Source organism: Anguilla anguilla, chromosome 1, assembly GCF_013347855.1.
Source record: "Anguilla anguilla isolate fAngAng1 chromosome 1, fAngAng1.pri, whole genome shotgun sequence".
NCBI lineage: Eukaryota > Metazoa > Chordata > Actinopteri > Anguilliformes > Anguillidae > Anguilla > Anguilla anguilla.
In genome coordinates this window covers 37,196,832-37,223,561 of record NC_049201.1, presented here as the reverse complement: position 1 = coordinate 37,223,561, position 26,730 = coordinate 37,196,832, and the positions used below count along the sequence as shown (strand labels likewise).

General features: G+C 38.7%; 1 protein-coding gene across 1 annotated transcript in view; it reads right to left on the bottom strand.

Annotated features, from left to right (window-relative positions):
- The window catches only part of LOC118223068 (xanthine dehydrogenase/oxidase-like), a 333,979-nt gene that overhangs the window by 85,347 nt on the left and 221,902 nt on the right, over positions 1-26,730 (bottom strand). The window contains 4 exon segments of the mRNA XM_035409186.1: positions 11,992-12,080; positions 12,083-12,115; positions 12,220-12,243; positions 12,246-12,315. Of these exon segments, the coding sequence (XP_035265077.1) occupies positions 11,992-12,080; positions 12,083-12,115; positions 12,220-12,243; positions 12,246-12,315 (216 nt within the window).

The window sequence follows — 26,730 nt, the reverse complement described above, 5'->3', positions numbered from 1 at the left end:
GTCCCTATAAGGGACAAGCATGTTGCTATTTAATGGGTACGCCGAATCACCCAAAAGGTGGAATCTTTCAGGGAGAGGGTTGGAGTCCAGCAGTTGTTTGATGTCGCTGTTTCGGTACACTCGTGCATCATGTGCAGACCCGGCGTTGTCTGTGAAAATGTGTGTGAACCGCAACTGGTTGTCACACACGTTGCAGCATGTTATGTACTAGTGGGACTACATCCGAAATATGATCATCCAGAAAATCGTTGATGATCACAGAAGCGACTGTGAGACTGTGAGATGCTCTCGTCGCCATGTCTGTTTATGTTTAATGCAAACAATTTGGAATGTTCGTAAAAAGCCGTTCAAATTCAACTGTTCAAAGAAAACATTTTCGCCTTGTTCGCTGAACATGAACGCACCTCAGATAACTCATTTTATGAGACTGATTTTTAATTGTGTAGTTATACCGCTTCGCCTACATAAGTGGTGCCCAATGTGAGAATATAGAAATATTATCCCAACATGAGTGGTCAGCTATTTAACATGTTGGTCCAAAATCTCCCATAGGTGTTCAAATGGGTTGAGATTTGGTGTCTGCGAAGGCCATAGCATATGATTCACATAATTTTCATAATCATCAAACCATTCCGTGACCCCTCATGTCCTATGGATGGAGGCATTATCATCCAGGAACAGACCACACCCATCAGGATACAAATGTTTCATTATAGGATAAAGGTGAGCACTCAGAATAGCTTTGTATAGATCGGCAGTGACCCTTCCCTCTAAGGGGACAAGTGGACCCAAACCATGCCGGGAAAATGCCCCCTCCACCATAACAGAACCACCATACCCTCTAACTGTATGGGTCAAGCATTCAGGCCTATACCATTCTCTTTGTGTACTATGCTCAGGGTTTCCCCCAGAAAAGTTGTTAGGCCCGGTGGCAAGTGTCTTTTTTGATGGGGGCCCTGCACGGGCCTCTGACAGACTGATGGCAGCATTAAGGTAGGGCCCTATAGTTTCTGTGATAACAGAATCACGGATGGAATCGTGGAATTGAGAATTTATAAAAGCTATAACACAGATTCCATAGGGCCCTACATTATGTCAGTGGTAAAAGCTGACTGAAGATTTGAAAATATAACTATGTAATGTGAATGTTGTTATAAATAAGTAATTTATTCAACACACATTTAAAAAAAATCAACAACTATTTACAGCATAGCATAGTCTTACAAAGAATCTGACAACAATGTACAGACTTGGAATGCTGTGTTTTCAACAACAACAAAATAAATTAAATTAAATTAAAATAAATAATATCAAAGTTTTTGCACTCCACAAAAAACTTGTATTCAAGTCCTGATTGGCTACTGAATCTTACAACAAGCCTTGGAATGCTGGGCACATTTAAATAGGGATGGGAATCTCGAACCGGTTCCAAGTTGTCCTATTCATTGGAATTGTATGCCTCCATGCTTATCGATTCCGCTTATCGAAGCCAGCACGTTTTTACGACAGCTGTGCATTGCAAAACAATGACGTAACGCATTGGGGAGGCACGCACGCAGGCGGCCTCTCTTAGGTGTTTGTTTTGGACGGCAGCTGTCACAACAAATTTGATCCGGGCTGCCAGCCTTGATACATTCTGTTGCGATAAATATTCTAAGACGACTCAGCAATTTCTCTGGATTAACAGGTTATTTTCTAGTCTGAAATGCGATGGTATTGCGAAATGGCTACATGTAACGTCATGTAACGTGCAAGTAGTTGGCTATCTCCCTGGATACGAAGTAAATGTTTTTACCAATAAATAATAATAATAAATGCGATTTTATCCATGGAAATAGCTATACAAAAAGGCAAAATAAATGTCGTGTTTGCGATTGCCGTCGTAGATGTCAGAAGGAAATGTCACTGACAAAAAAAAAGTTTGCTCTCTTTGCAGTGGTTTGGGCTGGAAACGAGCTGTAAGAGCGGGATATGCACAACACTGCCTACTTATTGGCTACTAAATCTTACAACAATGTACAGCCTTGGAATGCTGGGCACATTTCAACAACAACAAAATATCTATGTATCTGTGTTACTGACTGTTTGGCTAGCTAGCTAAGTTAGCTAAATGACCACGTTGTGTCACCATGTCACATTTCCTAAGTTTTGTTTTCATTAGTTAGTGGTTTGCCCCTTTTTTGTAAAGCACATTTAATTTTCACCTGTTGAAGGAAATGTGCTATATAAATAAAGTTTGATTTGATGTCACATTTCCTAACAATTTTGTTTTTATCATATTTACAGAGATGCTGATCAGGAAACACGGCCTAGTTCACCACTAGCTAAGAGGCCACGCAAGCGTTGCAAGAGTACACCAGTCTCATCTCATTACATTACATGCATTCAGCAGACGCTCTTATCCAGAGCGACTTACACAACTTTTTACATAGCATTTTTTACATTGTATCCATTTATACAGCTGGATATATACTGAAGCAATTACGGTTAAGTACCTTGCTCAAGGGTACAACGGAAGTGTCCTTACCCGGGAATCGAACCTGCAACCTTTCGGTTACAAGCCCAGTTCCTTACCCACTGTGCTACACTCCGTCCATCTCATCTTCCATGCGTATAGTTTGCTTCAATAAATGTTCTGAAAATCAAAAGATGTCTTTGTTTCTGTCTTCTAAATGGCTCACTGAGTCTTTGTCTTAGTGGTGAGGAGGCATGCGGCCAGGTGTGAATAGCCTACTTAGCTGGCAGGTCGTCCTACCCAATGCATATTCATTACAGAAAGGCCATTTGCCCTCCCATTCTCACCTGGTGTTGAAAAATAGTAGTCACAACACTAACTTTTAGCAATGTATTTTATATTTCTCATTGGATTTGCTAAAATATTTTGTCATCTTTTGATACCCAAGACCTTGATGAACACAGTTCAGTGACCAAAAGTCTTAGTCACAATTGTTTAGTGTGCTTTATTACAACATTCCTGTGCATGTTCAAAACTACTGTTTACAGTTTGTGTGTTTTTAGAGCAGTTTACAAATAAGTTAGCTAAATGACCACGTTGTCGTGCACATCAATGTCACCAAGCTAACGTTATTAATAAACAAGTGAAGTCGTTATTTAGATGACGATTAATACATCATGTAATGTTACAATGTATTGAACGTTACCTACACACTGCTTAAGTTAATATAAAAAGAATGTACTTACCGACGAGATGAAGTGATAACACAGTTTGTAACGAGGTTAGTTAGCCTACTAAAGAAATGGTGCCTTGCTAGGTACCGTTAGCTTGTGATAGTTAGAAGCATCAAGTGTTGAACGTCACTCTATGCACAATGAGGAACAGACCTGCTGTTTTCCTATAGTGCGTTCACGTTTTAACCAACAGATGTCGCTGGTGAGGTTTCCAACCAAGCTGCCCCACTGTAACTGTAGTTTAAAAAACATCTTAAAAATACGTTAAAAATATATATATAATAATCCCCGATGCTTAGGCCCGGCGGGGGGTCAATTTAGGCCCGGCGGCCAGCCGGACTTGCAATACACTGGCGGAAACCCTGATGCTGAAGGATGACTCATCCAGTGCCTATGGTTTTTGCACCACCAAACTCTGAAATGTGAATTTGTCTTTGTAATGAGGGGTTTATGCGCTGCAACCATACTATAATATCCCTCTCTATGTAGTTGCCGACAGACTGTTCTTGCCGACAAGTCTGATCACATCCTGCACTGACATTCTCAGCCACCTGAGGAAGAGTGGCTCTTCTTTTTTTCCTTATATATCGCACTACTACTACTTTTTAACCACAATTTCCAACCCAAACTCATTGTTCATTGCAAGTTAAACACTGGTTTGCTACCTTCTTTACATGTGCCAATGTAGCATTATTATCATTGCAAAGAACAAGACCATTATTCAGTGTTTACCAAATCAAATCCTTAGCGGTGGCGTTCCACTGTCCCGTGAAGAGACGCTCATTCTCCAACCACATTTAATGAAACCGGTCTTCTTGTCCATCCATGTTTAAACAATAAACACTAGGTAGTGATGGGTTTGGAGTGTTTCTCCTCTCTGCCAGTAGTGACGCCATATGGTATCAGGAAATATTAAGGGCATAGTTTGTTTATGTACAAAAGAGGTAGGCCCTCGCAGATAGGATGGACATGTGTACCCAGTCAAGGCCCCAGAGGGTATTTAAACCTGGCTAGAAGACCAGTGCGGGGTGGGTCGCTGTACCGCAAACTTGTGTTGTGTTTCAGTGAACTTCCCACTGGCCAGTGTGATTTACAGAAAACTTTACTTTCTTCAGTAAAGTGTTTGTTGCCTTAGTGAGTTCCTGCATCGTCCTGACTTTGATTCCACGGGAAGAAGCTGGGTCCTAACAGAAGTAAATTATAATTCACACAGGCATGTTGTCTATCGTTAGCTTGCTACTCGCTTAGCTGAATGACTAGCTACAGTAACACTGATGCTTAGCTACAATAAAATTTGAACTTAGAATACTTCATTATCCCCACGGGGACATTCTCCTAGCAGCATGTAACATTCACATGTACAAACAGACATTTATACCAAGAAACATACAACCATTCATGCAACCGAATGACTGGGTGGATAAATACATACATACAGATAAAAATGACTTATTGAGGCCTAAGAAATCAATTGTGACTCTTACAAACCTATTCACACATGTTTGGCATGTTAATGTAATGTATGCTTGTACACACAGAGCCAAGTCACTTGAAACAATTTAGGAATCATTGGGTAGCCGTGCTTTGGTATACAGCTTGTTTAATTTGTGTGAGGTAAGATTTTGAATGGGTTATTGTACATGACAGACCTACTAATTGTTTGTATGTCGATAGAGGATGTATAGGACTAGGTAACATTCATTTAGAAAGGAGGGGTTGTGGGGTTAGCTACAGTAGGTAGCCTAGTTAAAAACTAGTTATCAGTACAGGGGCAGCGGTGAATGTGAACCATGTTTGAGTTAAAGAAAGTCGACATACCTAGCGTGAAATCATTATCTTGCAGCAGTGTCTATCTGAGCAGTGACGTTACCTACCTGACCAAAGTCGCAATGCAGATGTTAGAGATCAATTTCGGAGGTGCCTGTATGTGTACTAATGTTGTACACTCAGTCTGTCGTCTCGTGGGCAAGGTAGCTAATGTTAAACTCGATGAAAATGGCAAAAGCAGAACTGTCTAAAGTGTGGGTGTATTTTATTTGGATTTCAGAAATATAAATGAATTTCCCACAAAGATTTTACAGAGGCAAAAGCAATAGTTTAAATGTTTCGTTTTTAGTTAGCCAGAAAGCCAGTGTAATGAGTTAGAGATTTGCTTCAGTCGGAGGGGGGATTTGACCGTCTGTCAGTCGTGCAAAAAATTCCAGCACGACTGACAGAAAAAATGCTAAGCATATCGTCAGATAGTTTGCATCTCAGGGACTTGGGCCCCACTAACATTATCTCAGTCTTATCGGAGTTTAGCAAGAGAAAAGTTTGGCTCATCCATTCCTTTATGTCTATAAGACAGGCTTTGATCTTTGACAGCTGGACAACTTCATCAGGTTTAACTGATAGATACAACTGGGTGTCATCTGCATAATGATCACTGGCATACAACATCAAATAGAACACAACGCCAGCTATTTCTCGCTACCTGGAAAACAAGCTATCAGGAATCAAACAACACAGAAATACAGTTAGTTTACCTGTGTAAGAAACACCTCAGACACACCAAATATCAGGAAGGAAGCAGGGTAGGAGAGGAGGAGTACGAGAACGAGCGAGACGGCAACCCTTGTCGTGTATTCCCCTGCCCTCTATTATCTTGGCTAATGCCCGGTCCCTCCGTAACAAAACCGACAAACTTTAGGCCCATGTTCACTACCGACACAAGTTTAAAGAAGCCTCTATTCTGGCCTTGACAGAAACGTGGCTTGGAGATAAGGACTTGTACTGTGAGCTGGCGATAGACGGGTTTGGTGTGCCTCTACGCACCGACCGGGAGGCTGCGATCACCGGTAAATTGTGCAGAGGAGGTGTATGCCTTTATCAGGGTTCGTACGGTCATGAAAAACCTGGAAAAGTCATTGAAATTTAAAATGCAATTCCAGGCCCTGGAAAAGTTATGGAAAAAAAAAATTTTTTTTGAAAAGTTTTGGAAAAGTAATGGAAATATAACTAAAGTTGCATCAAATATAATTACTAATTAATCCCATCATAAAATACTAGTATAGTAATAAAAGTAAATTGGCACGTAACCTTCACGGTATTTTTGGTGGTGTGAGAAGTTAATTTGGTCTGGCTCAGGTCCAGTCTGTTACCCAGGCACGCTTCTGCTAATGTAGCCGTTAGTCAACGCAAGGCCCTACTGTGCCGACAATATGCCAGGGAAGTGCAGCTTCAATAATATATCAGGGCTTGAAATAACTTTTTACTTGGTAGCACTGGTGCTCCCAACTTCAAAAAGTTAGGAGCACCCACCAAATGTAAGGAGCACCACAATATATGCAATAGATTTTTATTGATAAAAAATGAACAAAATAACAGTACGGTTTACAAGTATACAGTTAAATTGTCACGCCTAAAATGTGTCTGACTCTTCATGAATTGCGTGTTATGCATTCAAACGACAAAGCGCTTCTAGTCACATTAATACCACTAATTAAATCAACACCCAGTAAACTTGCATCGAGAAATTAGCTGTTTCAACCTGGGTAGCTACACAAAACACTACGTTAATGTTTCAAAAAAAATGCTGTAATCGTTTGCTTCAACTTTTCAGCTTTCGATAACGCTAATAAATCGAACATAAACTTTTGTCTTCAGGTAACATTAGTTACCGCGTTAGCTCTCTGTGTCGCGTGACAGTGGAGTGCTGCGAAAGGGAGTGACTGAAGGCTAATATTAACCAATTTAAAATCAGCATTAAAGGTAAGAATGTCAAGCTCACGATTGGTTAGAAGGGTCACCGTCAGCTCACAAGGCACATATTGAGTGTACTAACTAGCGAATGTACAGAGGAAGAGACGTTCGACTGAAAAAAAGAAAAAAAGAAAAGGTTGCACCAGAACAATTATTTGCACTCGCACAAAATGCTCCCAATTATATTTCGAGTCGCACAGATTAAATTTCTGGAGCATATGCGACCCAAAATGGTCGCAATTCGAAGCCCTGTTGAGACATGACAAAAATGTTAAACTATTCAAATTAAAATATGAGAGAATGTATCTAAGTGTGTCTGTCTGGTGTTTATTTGTTTTAACGAGGCACCCATAGTTTCAGATGCAGACCTAATTTTACTTAGTGTTACAATAAATAATTTTAAATCGTCCCGCCTGAGATAAAGTCATTATTTTGGTCATGGAAATTCAGTTAAAGGTTGTGAGAAGTCATGGAAAAGTCATTGAAAATCATGGTGAAAAGTGTATGACCCTGCGTTATACTAAATTTCGAAGATTTTTTGTGACTGTGGTCTATATTCACCCGAAGGCAAATGAAAGCATCGCCTCTAAACCAGGGGCGTAGCTACGGGTGGGCCTAGCTGGGCCTAGGCCCACCCACTTCTTGCCTAGGCCCATCCTAGTGTGCAACTCGCATCTCGTCTTTTAGCGATAACAGCAAAAAAAAAAAAAGACTTGTCACCGTCGTTACTTTGAAAGCGTAATTTCCCTGCTGATACGATACCCCTCCCCCTACTTAGCCAAGTGAAAGCATTTTCATCTATTCAACATCTATTCAATCGAGCTCATCCAAATTCAGTGCGCGGATTCCACGATTACAGTACTAGGGAATGAAGCCGAAAGACTGTGAAAGTGAAAGTGAAAGGGATGAAAATGCCAATGAGCTTTGATTGATTATCGTGGCTTTAAACATTCTTTTATCTGATCCAAGAAAAAAACTAACTTTCAGGTAAGGAATTCTGGTAAAAATTTTGGTAGCCTATCCACAATATTCCAAAGTCCCATGATGCCTTGCGCGGAATATGTGCAGAATGTCCGGTTTGGGGTAAACAAACGTTATGTTAAATGCTATGGCTATGGTCTTAAAATGGCAGAAATTTAGAACATACAAAGACAACACTGTACTCTCATATGCTTTTCTTGTATGGGGATCGGACAACATGAAAACAATTTTAAACCGTCCACCACGTTTTGGCAATGTTCCAGCTCTCACGTCATCACTGTTGCATGCTTCACAAAACCTATTACACTACTAACTAACTCTTACATTATAATGTGAAATATCCACATTAATCCATATATAATACCACTAACCTATTTAAAGACACTCAATTTCAAAAATAATGTATATAACCTAAGTATTTTGAGCAGTAATAGCCTACTTACATAGCAATGATGAAATCTATGTTCAGCAGTGGAGACAGTAAATCAACGATACAGTTCAATCCGCTTCTGTTTTGCTCAAGAAAACAATGTCAGCTAGGTCTATCAGCAAATATATTGCTTAGGCTATGCCCATTAGTCCTCAATAATAATAGTATTTTCCAAGAAATTACAAAAAATTGATGACCACGTTTCGTTAGGTGCAGCGTCTTTCACTGCTACCACAGAGTGAATGCGTAAGTGATGTGATGATAAGAAAATCTTCGGTTATGCTGACCTAAAAACACTATTAAAAAGCAAAATTAGACATGTTAGACATCGTTAGAAAGCTTATACTCTCACCTACTGAATAAATGAATTGTCAATCAAGCCAGACTGTACTGAAAGGGCGACAACGCCGTAAACAATGTGTGGTATTACGCACAGCTATTTTGGAAGGTATGAGGCATCACAAATACGCGTATATTTCACGAACGGATTGTCCAAGACAATATATGACCACTCAGTCCTCAAAAGGGAATCTCTACACGGTAAAACCAATCGTAAGGTTGTATATTTATTCAATATTTAGTCCCAGATATTGACTGTAGAATGACATGGAATCATTTTTTAAAACTTTTTCTCATTTATTTCGTTATGTGAGCAGCGTTTTCACTGCTGTATTAGCATATCTTAGGGCTATTGTCGGGTTTATCTTGTTCTATGATGGAATACGATTTTTTAGTGGTGAAAGAATATTTTTATGAATGCCAAGATAGAAAATATTGTCCATTATGTCATGGGTGGGGGGTGTAGTTGTAGATGAGACTGCAGGGAGTTAAATGAACGACCAGAGCGACAATGATGGCGCTGTGAATCTCCGTATTCGGCATAATTGTCGTGTATCGTCTGCTAATGAAACTAAAACAGCGCGTTTCTGTTTTTAACTCATACTTTGGTTGCAGTAGCACTGAATGTCTGCGTTCAGTAACCTCGGCACACCGGCGTGCCGACTCACTAGGTGCTTTGCGCAAAGAGGTTAAACAAGCTAGCTACCTAGCTATCTAACTTTCATCGCTTCGTTAAAAATAATGAACAACGACACTTCTGTTTCCAACCGGAAGATCCGCACACATCTCGCTATACAGAGGCTTTGTCAGAAATATTGTGGATATAGCCTATGAAATAGCAAAATAGTACTTTTATATTTCTAACTAAAATTTTCATTCATTTTCAGCAGCTTTTTTATGAGACTTTCTCAAGCCGATATGTTTGAGGACATGATTAGTTTACGTTACCTGTTAATTTTAGTTGTTTAACACAATCCTTTAAGTCTAATAGTAATGACAAATCAGTATTACTGCAAATAAACCTGGCGAGAAACCATTCACATAGTAGGCAAAACTAAATAGATAGACAACAGCAGTGTAACACAGCAGGCCATCAAATAGCAGAACACTTTTGTGCTTGTAATGTATGGTAAATGCTATTGAGCTATTTTATGGAATTAATTGTGTGGCCCACCCACTTTTGTTCAAGGCCCACCTGCAATTTCATTTCTGGCTACGCCACTTCTCTGAACTGATCCTACAGACTGTGCAGAAACTACAGTTGCTGTCCCCCAATGCTCCTAATTTAATTCTGGGCGACTTCAACCACTGTTCGCTGGACAAAACTCTCAGGAACTTTTACAAACATGTGTCTTGCCAAGGGTTGCAAAGGGTCAGAATATTTCCAGTAAATGTCCGGTAAATTTCCGGAAATTTTGGAAGGGAAGTTAAGCTCGGGAATTTTGGGAATTTGCACAATTTCAATATAAAAATCTTACCTTTTAATAGTGAACTTATTCGGGGGGGGGGGGGGGGGGGGGGGGTACACATAAAAAAGCAATACTAGGTCTTATGGCATGTCTGGTTAAAAGGATTCCCATTAGATTGAATTGTAGCCATGCACTGCATTCAGCAGCGCACTCTTCCATCACATGTACTGATAATTTGTCAGCATCCCTTTAAAGGTGCAGTGTGTAGAATTTAGTGGCATCTAGCGGAATGGGACATGGCAGAAATGGAATATAATATTCAAGTATGTTTAATTAGTGTATAATCCCATGAAAATAAGAATTGTTGTGTTTTCGTTACCTTAGAATGAGCCCTTTATATCTACATAGGGAGTGGGTCTTCACGGTGGCCGCCATGTTGCATCACCATGTTTCTACAGTAGCCCAGAATGGACAAACGGCTCTAGAGGGGCACATTTGCCTGGGTACCTTCCAAAATAGCTGTGCGTAATACCACACGTGTTGTTTATGTCGCTGTCACCCTTTTTAGTACAGTCTGGCTTGATTGACAATCCATTTATTCAGTAGGTGAGAGTATAAGCTTTCTAACCATCTATAACATGTCTAATTTGCTTTTGGAATAGCGTTTCATTGGTTAGCATAATCGAAGATTTGTTATACTTACGTATTCACTCTGTGGTAGCAGTAAAATACGCTGCACAAACGGAACGTTGTTAACAATTTCTCGTAATTTTTTGGATAATACTATTATTATTGAGGACTTCTAGGCATAGCTAAGCCATATGTTTGCTGATAGACCTAGCTGACATCATTTTCTGGTGTAAGACAGAAGGCCTGTAGCCTTGACCTCACTAGTTATGAAATCATTTGAAAAGTTGATTAAAAAGGAACTTCTGGATAGGACAGAGCATCATCTCGACCTGTTACAGTTTGCATATCGAACCAACAGGGGGGTCCAGGATGCAACTATAACTCTGCTCAACTTCATCTATTAGCACTTACAGGGTAGTAAGAACCATGCCAGACTGTTGTTCGTGGACTTCTCATCAGCTTTTAACACCATACAGCCTCACCTGCTGGTGGCCACCCACGCTTGACCACCCCAACCACGCTTGATAAATATTATACATTTTAGTTGTGTTTCTATTGTATTCTATGTTTTTTTTTACTGTATTTATGTTTTTACTTGTACTTTATGTTTTTACTTTTATTATATGTTGTATTTAATTGCCTTGTACTGTTTTCACTGCTGCACAACCAATTGCCCCTCTGGGGACAAATAAAGTTATACTTGACTTGACTACTTGACGACTTAGAATATCAAGATCAAGATGCTTTAGTCTGCGCCCCACCAAAGACACCAACTTGTTCCCCATAACATCGACTTTCAAACAATACAAAACATGATTACATTGTATATGGAGAAGCTAAGGTTCACATAGTTGCAAATATATCCTACTGGATCAGCATTGAGTACTGTCGCTGTCACACCTGTCAGCACAGTAAACAGTCTGTTTTCTTTGGGGGTCTGAGGCACACTTCTGTGAACTGCCCAAGAATTTCCGTTCAACTACCATTTAGCTTAATGCTAACAATAATGGAAAACCCCATAGACACGCTGAGTACGTAAGTGCAATCTGTTTTACACTCCACAAAACAGCAATATGTAGAAAATGAATGTATAGTTTAAGAAATAACTACATTGGTCTCTCAGTACAACACAGATATGTAAGAGGCAAGAAACTTGTTTCAGCAACTTATTTCAACCAACATTTGATGTGATCCTTATAACAAGATTTAGATAACTATGCAGTTACTATCAGTGATTGAACAACTGGGGTCTACTGACCAAAAGGACATTACCTGCGTCTTAGCAATGGACTGTGTGGATACAAAGAGCTCCATCTCCCCATCCTCTCCCTTAGGAATAGCCAGAGTGCAGTGTGTCTCCAGTAGAAATGCTCCTGTCCTCCAATGTGCATTTCACCTATGGCAAAACATGCACAAAGTAAAATGCATGTGCAGTGGTTTGGGTTATTTGCAAACCGGACCTGAAGCTTTATCTTTGAAGTTTTTAGGGAAATGCCCCACCTTCCAGTATATGATCTGCTTCTTGAAACCCTTGGCAAGATTCCCTCTCTCAATGGTTCTTACAGGTTGGTAAAATGATTTACAGGCAACAGCTTCCTGAAACAAAACAAAAAACAAAATACAAAACATAAAAAATAAAATTAAATGTGAATAATCGAACCACCATAATCTGGTAGAATAGCTGAATGTCATTGCATAGGCTTCTGTGAAGCCTGACTACAATGCCCTTTTCTTTAACTATGATGATTTTAAGAGCAATTAGAATATTCTGTATTTAAGTGTGTGTTTTGGCCACTGTGAGTTTTACACATCTTTCTTTTTTTCTCCAACTTTAATGCACAAGCTCAAACAGTTATTTAGCAAATGGAAAAAAAGTTGGACAAAATCTTCAGTCTAGCCACAAAAAGTTTGTCCTAAACTTTGAGTAAGTATTTAAAAAGCAATTAACTGTTCTGTAGGAGTTTTTTTTTTTGGCCATTTCTTACACGATATACAGTGAGCACCATAATTCATTGGACAGTGACACATTTTTTGTTATTTGGTTCTGTACTCTAGCACTTTGAGTTTGAAAGGATACAACGACAATGAGGTTGAAGTGCTGAAGACTGTCAGCTTTAATTTGTGTCACTGTCCAATGAATTATGGTGCTCACTGTATAAATGGCATGCGGTAAATGTCAAAAAGTCTGATGGATTGAAACCCCGCCCCTTGTCCCCCCCCTGTGGTTTTTTGACGAGTGTACTTGAGTCAACTTGAGTTGAGTTCGTTTTTATTTAGGGTTGTTGGTTTTTAGCGTAGCACATGCGTTGATTTGGTTTATATTTTATTTTAATGGAAATGTCCATTTTTAAAAGTAAAAGAATCCGTGAGGGAAGTGTTGAATAGCTTTGTGGTTTTTAAATGTGTTTGAAAAGGGTTAGTTTGTGTAAAAGTGCTTAAGCATTTTATTCTTTTTATTGTTTTGAAATACCATCCGCCACCACAACACGAACAGAGCAAATAAATGCATAATAGGGTTACATGCATTAAAATGTTTAAAACAAGTGGAAATTATGTTAGAAAAGTTTGGTAGTTGGTTCATAAGTAGATTAGTTTATTAGTTAGATGAGGAGACAGCGTTGTGTGTATGAGCATTAGTTTTGTGTTAAATAGATTTTAAGCAAAGCAAAAGCGTGTTAAAATTGTAAAACAAGTGAAAATAGCAAATAGTTACATCTTAGCATTGTCTGTAAAGCAAATTCAAAGCATGACAGGTGTAAGTTATCAGGCTATGTGTGAAAAGAGAGTCTCTTTTTAAAAAACTATGACAGAAAAGACATTTAGAGACAGAAGACATTTAAGGAACTTTTAGTCCCAGGAACTACTATTCAAGGAACTAAAAGGTTCCTTCAGCCCATTGTTGTCGGCGTTTCCACCGTGGTCTAAAGACCCGCGAAGATTAGGCAAATTAGTCCGCTGACGTATGAAAAAGCGACGTCGTCGTCGGTCCATCTGTCATATGATTTCTTCGGTAACTCCATACTACCACCAAAGTACATTATTTTCCAATAACGGGACAGCCCAGAGGGGTAAATACCACTTATACAACGGGTTACCAACAATGACTATATGGTTACTTTAGTATTTATTGATTTTATTGACTTAATCACCTGAAATTGAAATATTCCGTTTGGGCATATTATTTTACTGATGTCAAGCAAAATTCGCGTTGGTAGTTTGACTTGGACCATTGTTATGCAACAAACAGGATATAATAGGCCAATATACAGATTGTAACTGTTTTATATATCCTCTCAAACACATTGTTATGTTTTTATGCGAACATTCACCTTTCATGTCTTGACATCCGAGGCGACAGAATGCATTCACATTCTACAAATAACTGGTAACAACATTTATAGCAGAAAACATGCACACGTCGTAAACAATTTGCTGTTGAATTGATCATCGTCATTTCCATATCGCAAAATTAAAAGAATAAATAGAATGAAAAACTTAGACCAGCGTGAAAATTTAAATTAATATTGCACAGTTTGCTTCATCTTTTTAGATTCCTTCAAAGTTGCTAGCGGAGCAGCTAAATACTTGAAGTGTGCCCCTCCAAATGCGAACCATGCACCATAAAGAGTCCACCTAGTCTGGTCTTTTTGTGGAATTGAAGAATCGCAGAGTAAAATTATGGCAGTTTGGAAAAAAGCAAAAGGGACGATTACTCTAATTACCTGTTATTTTTTACCCTGACAAAAAGTGCGGAAGGTGATTTTTCCAGTTTGCTTTTACTGTATCCCCAATGTAAATTATGCAGAACTACTGCATAGCCTACCTCACATAACTGTGTCAAGCGTTTTGAGTCAATTATAACGGGCTAACAAAGAAAATCCAGATGAAAATATTCAGCAACCGAATTAAACTGTTTGAATGTTTTGGTATGTAATATGCTGTCCCAGCACAAATGCTTAATATTTTATAAAACAGACTTAATGCTAAAGCAAGAAAAGAACAGAAGAGCACACATGTTATATAATCCTCAATCTTAATTTCTCATCTGTAGACGTTGGCAGGCTATAACCAAAAGTAGGCTACTGCGCCGCATAACATAAAAGTTTGAATTCAAGTTATCATTTTGAAAATAATAATTTGGTTTGCGGCTGCAGATTTTTAAAAATGATGGTTGAAATAAAATGCTGTGAGTGCTCGTGTAGAGGGGAGTCAAACTGGGACCCAGAAAAGGCTGGCAGTTGAACGAGCCTGCAGGCTGGGACTCATCCTGTACTTCAAAGAACCCGAGAGCCGTGTGATAAAACAATAAGTTACTCGGACTTCCTATGGATGAGCAGGCCATTTGGCTCTCTGGAATGTTGCCATCTGGACACAACTAAGATAAGAGGAACTAGTCTCTTTGTTTATGGTTGTGGGGGTGTGTGTTGGGGTCATTAAGATCACCCGGCCTCTGGCAAGATGGTGGGGCAACTGCGCTTGACAGTACCACAGTGCCCTTATGTGGGCCCCTCTGTCATTACACTTTTTATTTCTTTTCTGGATCTGGACTCTAAACCATCTGTTTATCATATTTACAAACCCTGGAAAACCTCACAAACCATGCACATGTTTCATTATATTACTGTATTATGCCTTATGTAATAATAACATGGATTGCATGTAAAATGGTTTCAACAAAGGGTATTTTCATGACAACTGCATACTATTACATCCCCTAGACATGTTTGGTATGGCGTATTCAGGGAAATTCAAGCAATTGAATGAAATATGTTTTATACCAAATAACATTTAATAAAACATAGTTTCAGAAACTCAGGGAAAAACTATCACAATGGAATGTCCTCTCTGGTAATCATCTCTTTTTCCCAATTTCCCCACTAATTGTTTTAACAGCAGCCTCCAAATGGTGGGGGTCGAAATTCCAGATTTTATTATTCGGCCAGGTTAATTTATGGCAATGCCGCCTCGATCAAACGCGGGATTTGGCCTGAAAGGAAGGGAGACAATCCTGTCGGGGAAGATCGTAATCGACTTCCCACATTGCACATACTCTGTGCTCTGTGTGTAACTAAACAAGGAAGATCGTAATCGACTTCCCACATTGCACATACTCTGTGCTCTGTGTGTAGCTAGACAAGGAAGATCGTAATCGACTTCCGACACTGCACATAACCTACTCTGTGTTCTGTGCGTAGCTGAACAGGGAAGATCGTAATCGACTTCCCACACTGCGCATACTATGTGTTTCGTGTGTAGCTGAACAGGCTGGGTAAGAACTTTTTACTCTGTATTTATGTTTTTAAACCTTCCGTATTTTATAATTGACTGAATTTGAAGCTAATGACCTACCTGCCTGTTAAATAAATTCTTCTTATTTTTAACTTGCGTGGTCTTCATGACTCTAATCCGTTTTATCTTCTTTTCAGCCATAATTCCGATTAAATACTCAGGGGGACAATTATGACTAGGACATACTGATCAGGGGTCTAGTACAGCGAACGTCTTTAGTGAGGTCCTCAAGTTAGATAGGCGACCACGATCTGCCCACTAATGGGATTGGTGTTGTATTGGTTCTGGTGTTTTGGCTTAAGAGGACCCATGGGCGTTATACGCCGGTTCTTGTCAAATTCGCCTTAAGGAGCCCGATAGATACACACTGTCCTGGGCTCATAACTATCTATGCACAAAGGAAGGCATGTATTATGGTGGTCAGCCTCCTACCCTCTGGGTGCTTCACCGAACTGAGATTTAACAATAGTGCTAAACCCGGGAGCATATATTGAGGAATGATGGCACAAGATAGAGTCGAGTGTAACCACTCCCAAGTTCCACGTATAGTTAAAAACCAAATTTTAAATTCTAATTTCATTTGGAGTCAGATTATTACGAGAGTAAAACCTAGTAACTGTTACGCTTACTTGCTGTGGTCATGGATATATTTGCTGTGTTGTTCCGCTCATTTGTGAGTATTCTGATGCTCTCATTGGAATAGTGATGGTCCGGTGACAGATCAGATATATCTCTGATGACAGCATAGCCCCGTTTGCGAACGGAGAGTAACCAGAATGCTACTGGTCCGTTTCAGGCCAGTCTTAAGCGGGATATGAAGCAGCGCATTCATATCTGACCCGCGGCGACGGAACCAGTGCATTCTTAAGTATAATTGTGCCCTGTTCTTACGAACAGAGGAAAAATAACTAACATCTCCGGTTTTGAATCACACCAGCCAAGGGAAAACACGCGGTGCCTTCCCCTCCAGCTACAAACCCTCATTGGTCTAGCTGTGAGGTGTTTACACTCGACCAATCAGAAATGTTCAGTGCTTGCGCCACACCCCAAAAGTTCCTGTACTTTTGGAAAGTACTACCCCCGAGCAGGGACGTTTTTGGGGGTAAAATAAAGTCCCTGGAACTTTATTTAGACCTTGGTCCCGTAAATTAACTGAGTTACTCTGAGTTCCTCAAAAGGTTCCTAGATCCTGGGGAAAGTTCCTGCAGTGGAAACGCAGCTTTAGAGACAGAATCGAGCAAAACAAGGTTATTTTCTCTGTGGAAAGCCTTCTTCGAAGGAAGTCCGTAGTTTGTTGAGAGAGAGCAACAGTGCGAGCTGGAGCTGTTCTGTCTGGTGTCTGTGAGCCGACTGGAAACTGAGAGCTCTCCCAGGCCCCAACGAAGGCTCGGTGGGGGGTGTGGTTGTGGTTTGTCATGTGCCGCGTGTCGGGAACCAATGAGGAGAGGCATGCTTTGAGGGGTTGGTCTTTCAAAAATGTGATTTTAAATTTTTATCTTTATGTCTCCAGGCGTTATTTTTACGTAGGCTATAGCCCATGTCCCTTTTTAAAGTAATATAGGATTAATTATATGCACCAAGTCTTAAAATAAATGTTTTAGGATGCCTTTTACGTTGGCAAGCGTTATGACTGCCTGTAGACATCAGACGGTTTGTTAAACAAGGCTACTCTATGTTTATGTATCAATCCCAAACTAAATAAGTAGCCTATTAAATAAATAATTCTTATTTCCATAAGTCATCGAAATAATATGTCAAACCATTAACAAAGCAACGTTTCAGGCCAACGCAATCTTTGATGGCACAAGTGTACAGAAAAAAGCACAATCCCTATCTAAATAAATATTAAATATATAATTCTTATTTCCATATGTCAAACCATTAACAAAGCAATGTTGCAGGCCAACTCCAGGGCCGGCCCGTGGCATTAACGCTCTATGCGGTTGTTTAGGGCCACAACCACTAGGGGGGCCACACGACACCAAGGGCCCACACAATCCAATGTTTATCTAGCCAACTCAATCTTTGATGTTGCAAGTTAGCAGAATTTAATCGTGAACGCAAAAAGCAGAAACATGTGGGGAGCCTGCAGGCCAACGGGCTCTCTGATTGCACAGATTTGTTGCACTAACAGAAAAAAAGGAAACATGATGGGGTATTGTGCAGAGTTACAACACACACACACACACATAGGAGAAAGGGAGTATAGTTAGATAGGGAATGCAGTTGAATATAACATGAACACAGGTATTTCACTCTGTGCAGCCCTTCTATAAACTTAAAGTATTGATTTTTATTTTTGTTATTATAATTATGTAATATAATTAATTGTAATTATTTCTGTATTCATACAACACCTGATTCTCTATTTTACTCTGTTCAGCCCTTCTATAAGCTATGATTTACTATGTTCAATTGTACTATGTATGTTCAAATAAAAAAATATTTGAACTGAAAATGAATGACCCATTTTACCTGAACATGCCATCAAGGTGAGAGAAGGGGTCTTGGTGTGTTTGAAGGTCTGCAGTTTCTAAACAAGTATACTTTACAACATAATTTCAAAACAGAAATATTGCAGAGATCCATGATAACTTATAAAAACATTGTTGGAGTAACCAGCTTTTTAAAATAACTTGTATTTTTTATTGTTTTTATAACAGAAAAAGAAAGAAAGAAAGAAAAAAAAAAACATTCATACTGTTAGGACTCTGGACAATCTTTTGTTTGGACACTAGGTGGTGACATTTTCCCCCTAGGGATTTTTCAGAGACTTTTAATGAATGTCATTCTTTTCAGCTGTACCTTGTTTGTAAGTGTATTTAAACCCTTTGTTTTGTGTTCTTCTTTGCTGAGTCTTCAAGTTGCCTTGCTTTGTTGTGAGTACTCTAGCCCCTCTGGTATTTTCTCCTGAGCTAATCCTTGTGTTAAAAGATTCAAAACTTGTTTCCTGATTTTGCTTTTGTGCCTTCGTGAAAAGAAAAACCTTTGGGATTTTGTATTTGTGCCTTTTTGAAAAGAAAACTTTTGAGACTTTGTATCTGTGCCTTGTGAAAAGAGAACTTTTGGGAGTTTGTATTTGTGCCTTTTTGAAAAGAGAACTTTTGGGAGTTTGTATTTGTGCCTTTTTGAAAAAGAAACTTTTGTGACTTTGTATTTGTGCCTTGTGAAAAGAGAACTTTTGGGGATTTTGTGTTTGTGCCTTTTGATAAAACCTTTGGGAATTTGCATTTTCGGCCTGTTTTCTTATTTAGTAATCTTCTGAGCTTTTTGGATCTTTGGTTTTCCTCCCTTCCTTTGAGGGCTGTTCTGAAGACTCTAGTAAAGACTAAAGTTTTTTTTTTTTTTTTTTTTTTTTGCACATCTGTCTCCTAAGTTTCTGAATTTGGGTCCACTCTGCTCTAGTGGATCAGTGGTTAGAGCATAGGGTCAACACCACCACGACCCAGGTTCGAATCCCGACACGAGACCTCACCCGTAACACATACCATACAAATACAGAACAGTCTATGGGGTTGTAATTAATGACAAATTAATTGTTTGCTGTAAGCAAGATCTTGACCAGATATCGGTCTTCCTTCAGTACCAACTTTGTAATATTATTCAAATATAAAATGGTGCTGCTCTTGGGTACTGTATATCCCATAACATCCTTCAAAACTAAACTCACTACATTCCAAAATAGTTTTATCCTCTTCCAAAGTTCCAAAAGAGATTTGCATGACTTGCATGCATCGAGCCACATTGCCTCCAATTATGCTTTTTTAATAATTGTTGGCTTTTTATTTTTGGTGTAATAAAGTATTACATTTAACAATTTAATTTAATAAAATCTAATTAAAATTTTCCAATTGAAATCTCTCCATTTATGGGAGTTTGTAGATTTCTGGAGTGTTGTGCACATATCATAGCATTCTTCATCTGATATCTGGACATTCAAGTCTTTTTCCCATTTTAGTTTTACATATAGTGTAGATTTACCTTGGCATTCCATTAAACTATAATAAAGTAGGTCTTGAAACCTTACATTGATATGTGTTGATCATTAGGTGCATCAACTATCTTAACGACTAGTATTTTTATTTATTTTTATTTTTCCATAGATTGCGTTGTTGCCGTTCTCGTTGTTAGTGTTAATCAGTTTAACCATCAGGGTCCAAGTTGAACTATGCGGTTGTTCCCTGTACTTGGACCTGTACTTCTCTCTAGGGGTTTCGTCATACTTGTTCCTGGTTATGGTTATACACTTTGTTGTACGTCGCTCTGGATAAGAGCGTCTGCCAAATGCCTGTAATGTAATGTAATTTCAGTTACTGAACTTCCATCATTTGGATTCTCCTGTTTAATCTCATTATAATACTCTTTCAACTGGAAATATCTAAACAAATCTTGGTTCCTAAGTGCCGATCTGTCCTTCAAATCTTAAACTTCATAATTGTCCATTTTCAGTGATGGTACAGAACACAGTCATTCCTTTTTTTCATCTATTCTTTAAATATTGAGTCATAGATTCCCAGCTTGAACTCGCTGTCATGAGCAATCCATCTCTGTGCTCTTTCTCATTTAAATTGCCGAACAAGCTTGTGCCATGTTTCCAATGTAAATACTGTAATTGAATCAATGTTTCTTTTGATGTATTCAGGTATTGCTTTTTCTCCTAGAAGTGTCTGAATATGATAGCTGGGAATACATGTTTCAATACCTTTCGATCTGGCCAAGTAGTTACTGTCACACCAATAAACCAGTGGCTGGATTTGTGCTGCATAGAAGTATGTTTTAAAGCTTGGAAGTGCCATTCCGCCCTTATTTTTTGGTAGCTGAAGAGTAGTATATCGGACTCTTGGTTTTCTTCCATCCCAGCTAAATCTGGATATCATTTTATCCCATTCTATGCATTGTTTTAATGGCACAATTGGTAGAGACTGAAATAAATACAATAGTCTTGGTGAAATATTTATTGTCACAGCATTTATCCTGTCACTGAAATCTATTGGGTTCATGGACCATCTTTCTATATCCCTTCTTAAATTTAGATTTATTTGATCATAATTAGCCCTATATAGTTTAGAGAGCTTTTTTGTTATATTAACTCATTAACTAAATATTTTATTGTTTTAGTGTCCCATTTAATATTATATTTCTGTTTAAGTTCTTGGGAGAGTTCGTAAAGTGAAAGGATTTGGGTTTTTGTGACATTCAACTTGTAACCTGCTAAATAATTAAAATATTCCAACATCGCCATCAATTTTGTGAAGGTAACTTCAGGTTCCACTAAGTATATAATAACATCATCAGTGAAAAGGCTAATTTTATGTTCCTCATCCCCTATGAGCAACCCCCGTAATTCCATATTTTGTTGAATAGCTTGAGCTAGAGGTTCTATGTATACGGCAAATAGAGTAGGACTGATGCAACACCCCTGTCTTGTTCCTCTAGTAGTTCAAATCTTTTAGTTAGGGATCCATTTACTTTGACCCTGAGAGTAGGTTGTCGATAAAATGCTTTAATATATTTAATGGAGGCTTCATTAAATCCAAATCTCTCCAGGTTTTGATATAAAAATTCCCAATTGACCCTATCGAAGGCCTGCCTTCCTTTTCAATCTTATCTACTATATGTAGGGTTCTTCTAATGTTATCTTCGTCAATTAAATCTGGTATGAATTTCTCAAATCTGTTATTAATAATTGAGGTGTATATTTTGTAGTCCACATTTAATATTGATATGGGTCTATAGCTACTACATTCTTCCTTATCTTTGTTTTCTTTGAGAATAACTGAGATTATTGCCTCATTCCATGATGGGGGCTTTTGGCCTTCCTTTTTTATCCAATTAAAAGTTCTTAATAGTAGTGGGCTAAGCTCTTCCACAAATATTTTATACCACTCTGCAGGAAATCCGTCACTGCCTGGTGCTTTACGTGTTTTTAGTCTTCCAATCACCTCTGAGTTCCTCAGGGGTTATTTCTGCTGTAATTTGACTCTCTTCAATACGTGATAAATCTAATGAGTCAAGGAAGTTTTGCATTGATTGTATCTCCGCCGAATCGGTTTGCTCGTGAAGTTCTTTATAATATTCCTGAAAGATATATTCCATTTCTTCTGGTTTATATTTCAGTTGTTGCGTATGAGTATCTTTTATGAATAATATTTTCAGCTTGTTGTTTATGTAGCCACCAAGGAAGTAATTTATTTGATTTGGGTCCCAGTTCATAACCTGCCTGTTTTGCAAATCTTGCCTTTTTCTCAATTTCTTTTCCTAATATATCATCTATCTGTCTCCTCACAATTTTCATTTGTTGTTGTAACTTCTTAGATTTATTATGTTTATACTGCTGTTCTAAGTCCTTTAAATCTAAGGTTAACTTATTATACGTTTCCAGTCTGGTTTTTTTGGCAAATGCTGTCTTTGCTATTGGTTTACCACGGATCACCGCTTTCAAGGTATCCCACAGTATTGATGGATTTATGTCACCATTGTCATTTTCTTCTAGACACCTTTTGATTTTGAATTTGGTCCTTTCAACGGTCTTTTTATTGTTCAAAATACCCAAATTCAACTGCCATACCGTGTCCTTCTTTCTGCTGTCCATTTTAATAGTTAAGTATATTGCATTGTGATCTGACACGTCTGCTACACCAATGTTACATTCTAGTACTCTATAACTATCTTTTTTTTTTGTATTAAAAAATAATCTATCCTAGAATGGACCGTATGTGGGGAAGAGTAGTGGGTGTAATACCTTTCGTATGGATGAAGATACCTCCAGACATCAATTAAACCCATTTCATCCCATGCAGTATTGAGCATTTTTGTTAAATGGTTTTTGCTCTTCTTATGACTGGTTGTATCTAAATCATGATTCAAGACCACATTCAGATCGTCGCCGCATATACATATTCCCTCTGCTTGTTGCGCTATTTCATTGAATAGAGATCTTAAAAATAATTTTTCACTTTTCAGGGGGGGGAGGGGGCATAGATATTAGCCAGAGTTATCGTGTTTTCAATTCTCCCTTTTACAATAATATACCTTCCTTCTTTATCATTTCATATCATTTTCTTTGTAGTTTTCAAATTTAATTGAGTTTGATACCAGAATTGCAACTCCCCTTTTGCGACTGTTAGCATGTGAGCTATAGCATGTTCACCTAGTCTCGCTTCTTGTATCTTAATTTTCTGTGTATTTACTGTTAGCTTTTGATCAATCTCCTGCCGAAATTCAGCAAGTTCTTCTCATATCTCGTTTAATTTCTTTAAAAGCTGAGAGATCTGCTTTCAGATCTGTTTTGAGATTACTGATTTGATTGCTTATGTTAGCCAGGCCCGCTCGAGTGTTTCTGTTGTATCCTCTTCTCCCCTTTCTTCAAGTTGCATGTTTTCCACAACCGTTTCTTTTCGAGGTAAATCATCTTTCCCCTGCTTTTCCTGCATCTTTCTAGTTTTGGTTTTAGTCCCCCCGCTCATTTTTCAAGCTTCTTGCGGCTGAATCCGTGGTAATAGTGAATTTAGGGAGGTTATTTTCTCTGACTTTTCGGGAGCTCAGGGGCTAGTCAGCCATCTTGCATGCTTGCCTACCGGAAGCTCGAAGAACTGCGCAGCATATCAGGTATATAACTTGCTAGGCCTATATTTTAATTTTGCATATATAACTACTTGTATAAGAAAATTATTCAGGCTTAACGTCTTGATTTATTTCAGATTTAGAACAGTTCCTGCTCTCGACAGATGCACCCGATTCGCCGCTTCACGTTTGACATGTCAAACTTACTGTATGCGTACAGCCAAGAAGGGTCTATTTGTCAGAGTATATATATCAATTCTCTCTGTGTGTACTTTAAAAATGTTATTTATTTATCTGCTTTTAGCCGACAATCAGGCGGAATCTTCACCACCCCTAATTGATTCTATGGTTCAACCATTCAATTTTACTTGTCTTGATGTGATAGAGGTCCATAGAGCCTTAAAGCAACTGGATCCTAACAAATCCGCAGGTCCTGACAAGCTTGATCCTTGCTTTCTCAAGTTAGCTGCAGACTTTATAGCAGAACCTCTGACTCATATTTTTAATCTTACCCTATCCAACAATGAGACTCCTAACATATGGAAATCTTCCCATGTTCTCCCTTTGTTGAAAGGAGGGGATCCCTCAGTTGTTAATAACTACAGGCCAATCTCTAAACTGTGTGTTTTAGCTAAAGTCCTTTGTTTTTAGTGAACAACTTTTGAACAAACGGTATTTTATCACAACATCAGTCAGGCTTTAGAAAACAGCACAGCACAATAACCGCTGCAATCAAAGTGGCGAATGACATTATTGAGGCACTGGACTGCAAAAAATACTGTGCAGCTCTTTTTATTGATTTGTCCAAGGCTTTTGACACAGTTGATCATGTCACCTTGGTGGATAGACTTATCTGAGCATGCAGTAAGTTGTCAGCTAGAACACAGTGTGTCCAGTTTGCTGGGTCTTCCTGTTTCAAAAGGCGTGCCCCAGGGGTCCATACTAGGACCACTGCTGTTCTCTATATATGTAAATAATCTTTGTGATAATTTATCAAATACTGCATTCCATTTTTATGCAGATGATACAGTTATTTATTGCTCATCACCGTCAGTAGTACAAACCCTTGAATTCCTGCAGTCTGCCTTTGATGTTGTTCAGTCCCATTTAACTCAACTTAAGTTGGTATTAAATGCAGACAAATCCAAATTTATGCTATTTTCAAATGGCAAAGAGATGATATCTAATCTCCCCAAGATCTTAACTGCTCAAGGGGTTGAAATGGTGACAACATATAAGTACTTAGGTATTATTATTGATCAGAACTTGTCATTCAAGACACACATTGAAAACCTTGTTTCCAAGCTGAAACTTAAATTAAGTTTCTTCTTTAGGAATAAATCCTGTTTCTCCCTCCAGGCAAGGAAACACTTGATTTCGGCAACTTTTTTACCTTTATTGGACTACGGCGATCTGCTCTTTATGAATGCACCTGACCAGTGTCTAAAGAAGTTGGATACTGTATACCACTGTGCTTTACGTTTTATTACTGGCTGTGGCAATCTTGTGCACCACTGTGCTCTGTATGGTGCTGCTAAGTGGCCACAGACGTTCACATTGGTTGGTTTTTATATATAAATCTCTCCTTGGGCTGGTTCCTTCTTATCTGTGTACTTACATGTGTAAAAACCAAAATCAATATGGCCTGCATTCTCACGATATCCTGCAGATGTTGGTTCCCAGAGTTAGGACAGAATTGGGCAAAACAGCTTTTAAATACACTGCCCCTTTTTCCTGGAATAAGGTACAGAAGGACCTGAAATTGTCAGAACTAGTTACTATGAGGAAATTTAAGTCAATTTTAAAGGATCGTGAAAATAGTACTCTTGGTCATTGTGATTGCTCCTCAAATTTAACTGATATCGTTTTTAGAAAATTGTACCTGTTTATGTCCTTGACCTTGTATTGCATTTTAACTGGATATTGTGTTCACTTATTTGTATTGTATGACAGTTGTATTTGTCTGTTTGTATTCTTGTGTTATTGTTGTAACAATTTTTATGCTGCTTTCTTGGCCAGGTCACTTTTGAAAAGGAGATTTTAATCTCAATGAGACTTTTACCTGGTTAAATAAAGGATATATATATATATATATCTACACCCGTAGTCACGGATTTGGAACGTCCGGCGCAATTGGTAGAAGCACAAGTTCACACATCAGCGGACGCCAAAATATACAACTTTCTACAGTATGAAACTTAAAAATGTATGTTCACTTTTTAACTTTTATTTTTCTGTCATCTGAGTTGTGTTGTTTATTTATTTTTAAAGCCCCTGAAAGTCAAGCAGAAGTGGTCACAGAGGCCCCGACTTCTTTGACGGATACCGTTTCGGTACACTTTCTAAGTCTGAAGAGAAATCGCAGTGAGATTTTATCAATTTGTGATTTTGTAATTTGTGACCCTGCAGAAACAAATGTGTTCAAATCATAATTAATTATGAATTTCTTTCTTTCTTTATGCAGCAGAGGATAGCATTTCAGACACCGACATGGATTTTCTAGACATGGAATTGAATCGATTAGACCCAAACAAAATGAAGCGCTGCTTCAACCTGTCGGGCAGTCGGCGGTGACACTGAGGCCCGGATCCACAACACCATCAGAGGGAGCAAGCCAGCAGCAGCGCCCCCGACAAACGTGGAGGATCAAGAAACCAAGAAAACAGAACTGTGTATGCAAATTTTGGAGCTGTTGAACTGTGAGTTGGACGCTTCCAGACAACGTTTGAATATTTTAGAAAAAATATTGAATGGCACCGAAAAGCCCACGAGATACACACTCTGAATCTCGAGCAATAAAAGACCCAATGATGAAAACTGGATGTTGGATGCTAACCATGATACTAACCACGCCACTAACAGTTTAAACTTGCAACAGCAGCAAGGAGCGGTTAACCCTCACCTGTTACACATTATTAATGATATTAATCAAGGCTCAATTAACACGCATACAGAGGCTGAACCTGTAGAGCATGGGGATGATGATGTGTTTGGGGGGCTGCTATGCGCTTTGGACGCTGTAAACTGTGAGTTAGGTAGTAACGTAGAACCAGAGATAAGACCTAACATTGTCGTCAATAACGTGCATGCGGTTACAGATAATGATGATGATGGTGATGGTGACCAAAATGGTGGGGGTCTTAACGATACAGATATGCA